Source organism: Parus major, chromosome 27 (genome assembly GCF_001522545.3).
Source record: "Parus major isolate Abel chromosome 27, Parus_major1.1, whole genome shotgun sequence".
NCBI classification, from domain to species: domain Eukaryota; kingdom Metazoa; phylum Chordata; class Aves; order Passeriformes; family Paridae; genus Parus; species Parus major.
In genome coordinates, this window is record NC_031796.1 from 1,350,819 (window position 1) to 1,356,220 (window position 5,402).

Here is a 5,402-nt window from a genome sequence, read left to right on the forward strand (position 1 = left end):
ATGGAGCCACTTGTGCTGGGATGATCTTACCTGGTTCTGGAGTTGTTCAATGGTCTGGTAGTAGGAGCTGTAGTCCTTGGAAACGTTGGGAGCTTGTTTCTTGTACCACTCCCGGATGTGGTGCTCAAGCTGAGCGTTCTCTTCCTCCAGCCTTCTCACCTTCTCCAGGTAAGCCGCCAGGCGGTCGTTGAGGTTCTGCATGGTGACCTTCTCATTGCCGCTGAGCAGCAGGTCCCCCCCAGGGCCGCAGCTGCCCGCAAAGCCCCCGCCAAAGCCCCCGGCCAGGCTGCCCATGCTCAGGCCGCCCCCGTAGCCCCCGCAGGCTGCCCCGCCGTAGCTGCCACCGCCGATCACGGAGGAGGCGTAGCGCCGGCAGGACACGGAGGAGCTGCGGCCGCTGCTGCCACCACAGGCGCCTCCACCTCCTCCTCCGCTCCTGTACGAGGTGCTGGATGATCTCTTGATGCTGCAGCTCATGGTGAAGGGATCAGATATCCAGCCCCAGATGCAAAGCTGTGCAGAGTGAGATAGAGGAAATCAAAGTGAGCAGGTCGTCCTTGCTGGTGGCTATTTATACCTGCCCGGGTGGGTGTCACCTGCCAGGCAGTCCAGCTTCCCATGGGCTTTGCCAGCCATGGTGCTCATGCTGAAAGTGATGTGCTAAGGGGAATTTTGTCTGAGGTAAGTAAAAGGCATTACCATTCAGTTCAAGTATGTCTTAGTTGATTCACACCTAGCTGCACTATAATTTTATGTGGGTGGCTCCTTGTTGGATATTTTGTTGAACAATGTTGTATCTCTCGGTTTCTGTTAATCTGGCAATATCTCACTGGTAACGGCAGCTAATGAAGTCTCTGCCTCATTGTCTGTGTCCATCATTTTTTAGGTTTTGAAACGCAGTTGCTCAGCTTTGGTTTTCCACCTGAGATCACAGACATGATTCATAACACAGCAGCCTCCAAGGGACTCTTCATTCATTAATTTATTTCAAATTTACATCAGCTTCATAGAAATTTACTTTAAGGCATTGAAATAAAAATTTTAAAGACTGCATTCCCATGTCTGTTACAGAAGAAAACTTGACTCTGAATTTTTCACTCTGTATTGAATAAGGTCCTGCTGGCATTCAGCTTTCTCTGAACATGCAGCATGTGGACCACAGTCTTTTTTCTTTTTGAAGAAAACTCTGCATAACAGCCACCAAAGTAACATTGTGCAAGGGAAAAGATATTAAATCTTTTCCTGTCAAAGAGCTCCACATTTTATTGTAGCCATTTTAAATGGACTCAGAGGAATTTGAGAGGAGAAATATTTTACTTTGTGTATCTTCATAACTGTATTAAATAGTAATTTCTCAGAATACATATTTGATTTTTATAATACAATGAAAAAAATAAGTTTGATTAAAAGAGCCAAAGATTAGATCTGAAAAAAATATCATCATTACCTGAGATCATTACAGTGAAGGGTGTTTTGCAACCATGACAGAATACCTTGCATAACCCAACAGAGTCAGAAACAGTTGTGTACTTTTTTCCACTGCCTGTGCAATAGGGAACAGCAGTGAGCTGCTTTTTCCACCTTTACTAATCAAGCTCCTGTGAAACTGAGAAAAGCCTTGAACAGAAACAAATTTTCGAATTTCCACTTGTGCTTAAAATACCAGCACTGCAGCTCCTATGGAAGAGTCACTGGGCTGCACAAAGGAAGCACAAAGAGCTGGTGGGAGTTGTTGTGAATTGCCACCTCAAAGTCAGCTTACCCATGGAGAGGGAGGATGGATTCAACCTAGAAGTGTTTTAGGAAGAGATTCTATATTACAGAAGAAGAAAGAAGCCCACTCCTCTCTTTGGCTGCAGTTGTGCAGATTTGTTCACCCTTGGTAACTCTGTTACCCCCGAGGTGCTGCCACCATCGCTGAGGGGCTCTGCCCTGCCTGCCACTGGATCCACTGGACACGGGGGAAGCTTCTGGCAGCTTCTCACAGAAATCCCCCTGTATCCCCTGCTACCCAAACCTTGCCACACAAACCCAATACTGGGCCTTATGGATGTAAAATGATATTGGAAATCCTTCACCTGGGTCTCAGTAATTGCTGTCTTTGTTCTGTTTTAACCCCTTCTGGACTTCACTGTATGTAGTGCCTGTTGGGAAGCAAAGTAATTAGGAGTCAGGGAAATAAATACTCTTCCAAGGTTAGTTTAAAGCATGGACTCACATCCGTGGATGTCTCTGTCCCAGCACCTGTAGGAGGTGGCAATGCAATTCCTTCCCATAGAGGGCTCTGGAATACTCACAATTCTTAATCCTCAGACAATTTATCATGAACACCATGGCTCTTTGTGGATGGTGTGTGTAGTTCAAGTTTCTAAACCAAAGAAGGATAAATTTTGAATCTCACTGTTCCTGTTCCATGTCCTTGGCAGCATTTAGGCAGCACCAACTCTGTTTAACAAGCCTGCAAAGGCTCGTTCATGCCAGCACAATGCCAGCACACTTTGGCTTGGTGTAAGTCAAGTGTTTCTGTTTCCCTGAATGGTTTCCAAGTGCTGAGAAAGTTTGCATGGCAGTGTGACGTGTATTTCTGGAAATCAGTTTTGTATCTTCTCTCAATCCGTACTTACATCCATCTGTTGTGTTACTCAGCAGTGCTGTCCTTGGCTCTGGAACTCACATTTTCTTTCACTCTCACCTCGGCCTCAGAGTTCCCTCCCTTGTGTGCAGCCTGCAAGGTAGTGTGCAAGTGAGATGTACCCTCCCCTTGGGCAGCCTCACTGGAATTCTGGCCCCTCAGTTGCTGGGATGCACTGGTAGCTATATCCAAAAGTGATCATTCCAGGCCCTTTTACGTACTTAATTTCTCAGAGGTCAAAAGAAATTGCTGTTAATATTAACATTTTATGTTAATAAGAAATGAACTTTGTAAAGTTACTGTAAATTATATATCCCTTTCACTTCTTATAATTTCAAAACAAGATCCCTTATCTGTGCATTTCCAGGTTAAACCAATGAGTATCCATCAAGGTTTTTTGAGTTGAAATATTAGTTTCATTTTACAACCATGGCTCTGTAACCATGAGTGTTCCCTTGTGCTGCCAACACCATTAGAGTCATCTATCACTGAGGTTCTGCAGTCCCTTTAAGGCTGATATTCATCTGTTGGGTCTCAGAGCTCAGTTCATATGAATATCTGACACATTATTAAAAAACAAAAGCACAGCCCAAGAAAATTCTGATCTGTCCTGACTGCTCAGAAATTGTGTTTTAACTTTAAATTTTGTTATCAACTACTGGAGTGTATCATCAACCTCTCTGCCTGGAGGTGTGTCTTGGCATGGCTTTGTGTTTTCTAAGTGTTTGCACCTACAGAAGGAAAGAAAAACCCCACACAAGATTCTGGTTGCATCAGACAGAAATGAAATTTTATTAGAGATATTTTCCTCATTCAGAGCAATTTGAGTACCAAACAGGTTGGATCTGTAAAGCAGCAGTTTGAGTGGCAATGACCAAAGCTGCAGAGCTTTGTGGGCAGAAGCAGCACAGAACATGCAGGGCAGGGGGAGAGGTGGCATCTGCAACTCCCAGGAACTGTTCAGAGCATCATCTTTCCTTGGGAGTGTGGGGAATGCAGCGGATTTGGGCCAGTTTCATTTCGAAAGGTCTTGCTCTGAAGGATCCTTGATGTATATTCTTAGTCAAAAGATTTTCTTCCATATCCTGTTTAGAGATAAAATAAACATGAACATCATCAGTCCTGGCACTGAAAGTCTGATATACCAGTATTCCCCAGACATTAGGATTATGTGGGAGTGGCCATAAGCATTCCAAAAGTAAAAAAGAAAACTCCAGTATGGCACAAAGGCTGTGACATTTATGAGGTTCTGCAAAGAATGAGACAGATGAAACAAAACAGCTGAGGTTAAACTACAGGATCAGCTGATATCACCCACAAAATGGAATAGAAATCGACTGTGTGCTCTGGAAATGGAGTTGATTCTTTGCACACAAAGAGGAAAGAATTTTTAGTAACAGTAAATCTAATACTTTTCAGAAATTTTAGTTTATCCTCAGTATTGTTTGCCCCTGGAAGAGCATGTTGGTATAAATTAGTGCATAAATTTGTCAAGATGTGACTGAGAGAACATTATGCCCATACCATAGTTCTCACCTTGGCTTTCACCACCGCTCCTGCAGGACTGGGACTGGGAAGATGAGGAGTAGGAGTGGGAACTGCTGATGCCTCCTGAGGTTCTTCCTCCTCCTCCTCCTCCAATGCATCCACCACTGCTGCCCCCTCCCATTCCTCCACTTCCTCCTCCCATTCCTCCTCCTCCACTTCCTCCTCCCATTCCTCCTCCACAACTTCCTCCTCCCATTCCTCCTCCCATTCCGCTGCTACCACCTCCATATCCACCACTCATGCCACCACCTCCTCCTCTTCCTCCCCCAGAGTAACCACCGCCTCCAATTCTACCACCTCCCATGCCTCCTCCCATGCCTCCTCCCATTCCTCCTCCTGGGATTCTGCAAAGAGAGAGAAAGAAGGGGAAAAAAAAGTTAATCAAGAGCTCTTTGCTCTGAAGGCCATTAAGCTACAGCTGCTGCCCAGGAATCAGGACGTCTGTGGGTCGTACTGCCGGTTAGAACCCAGCACTGCACAGCAAAACAACTGAGGCAGTGCCAAAAATTATCCTGTCTTTCAATTTCAACTTGAATGCAAGAGCTTTTGCTCTTCCCACATTCTGCCTAGGGATTCCTTGCAATATTTGGCACAAACATCAGTGTGTGACTCAAAATCAAAAGAAAGAAGAGAATGAAACTTCAGCTGCTGTTTCAGGCACCATTTCCAAGAAGAAGCTGGCACAGTGCATAAGTGAGGCTGAAGTAGCTTGAACTTTCAGGAACTTTATAAAGGTTTGGAAAACTTTGGTTGGTTTGGGTTTGTTGGGGGTTTTTTGGTTGTTTTTTGTTGTTGTTTTTTGGTTGTTTTTTTGGTGGGTTTTTTTTTTTTGCTTACAGTCTTTTCTGGAAGCTTGGAACCAGGCTCTCTTACATAGGTCCAACACCAAACTGGTGGTTCAGAATTTCTGCATTGGGTTTTCTTCACATGAATTATATTCTGAACAGAATAAAATATCTCACTCCAGAAGGAGATCGGCCAAGCCAGCTGCATCTGCCTCATTTCAGTACAAAATCTGTTTTGCAATTCTCGACTGTTCCATTTCCTGCCGGTGACTGAGCAGCAGTCGGGGGTCACACAGTGCTGTGCTCTGTCAATACGTACACAAGATCCTGCTGTCCCTCCTCCAGCAGTGCCCGGTACTGCTGGATCTCCTGCTCCAGGCGGGTCTTGATGCCCAGCAGCATCTTGTACTCCTCGTTCTGGCTCTCCATCTCACAGC

General features: G+C 45.1%; 2 protein-coding genes across 2 annotated transcripts in view; both read right to left on the reverse strand.

The window, feature by feature from the left end:
* The window catches only part of LOC107215146 (keratin, type I cytoskeletal 16-like), a 3,850-nt gene extending 3,155 nt beyond the window's left edge, over nucleotides 1–695 (reverse strand). Inside the window, exon 1 of the mRNA XM_033520047.1 lies at nucleotides 31–695. Within this exon, the coding sequence (XP_033375938.1) occupies nucleotides 31–477 (447 nt within the window). The 5' untranslated portion in view covers nucleotides 478–695. The remainder of the gene's footprint in view (nucleotides 1–30) is intronic.
* A 2,699-nt stretch (nucleotides 696–3,394) lies between these two features.
* Nucleotides 3,395–5,402, reverse strand: part of LOC107215169 (keratin, type I cytoskeletal 14-like) — a 6,263-nt gene continuing 4,255 nt past the window's right edge. The window contains 3 exon segments of the mRNA XM_019009052.2: nucleotides 3,395–3,717; nucleotides 4,169–4,524; nucleotides 5,285–5,402. The exon segment at nucleotides 5,285–5,402 is cut by the window's right edge and continues 10 nt beyond it. Coding sequence (XP_018864597.1) covers nucleotides 3,692–3,717; nucleotides 4,169–4,524; nucleotides 5,285–5,402 — 500 coding nt within the window. The 3' untranslated portion in view covers nucleotides 3,395–3,691.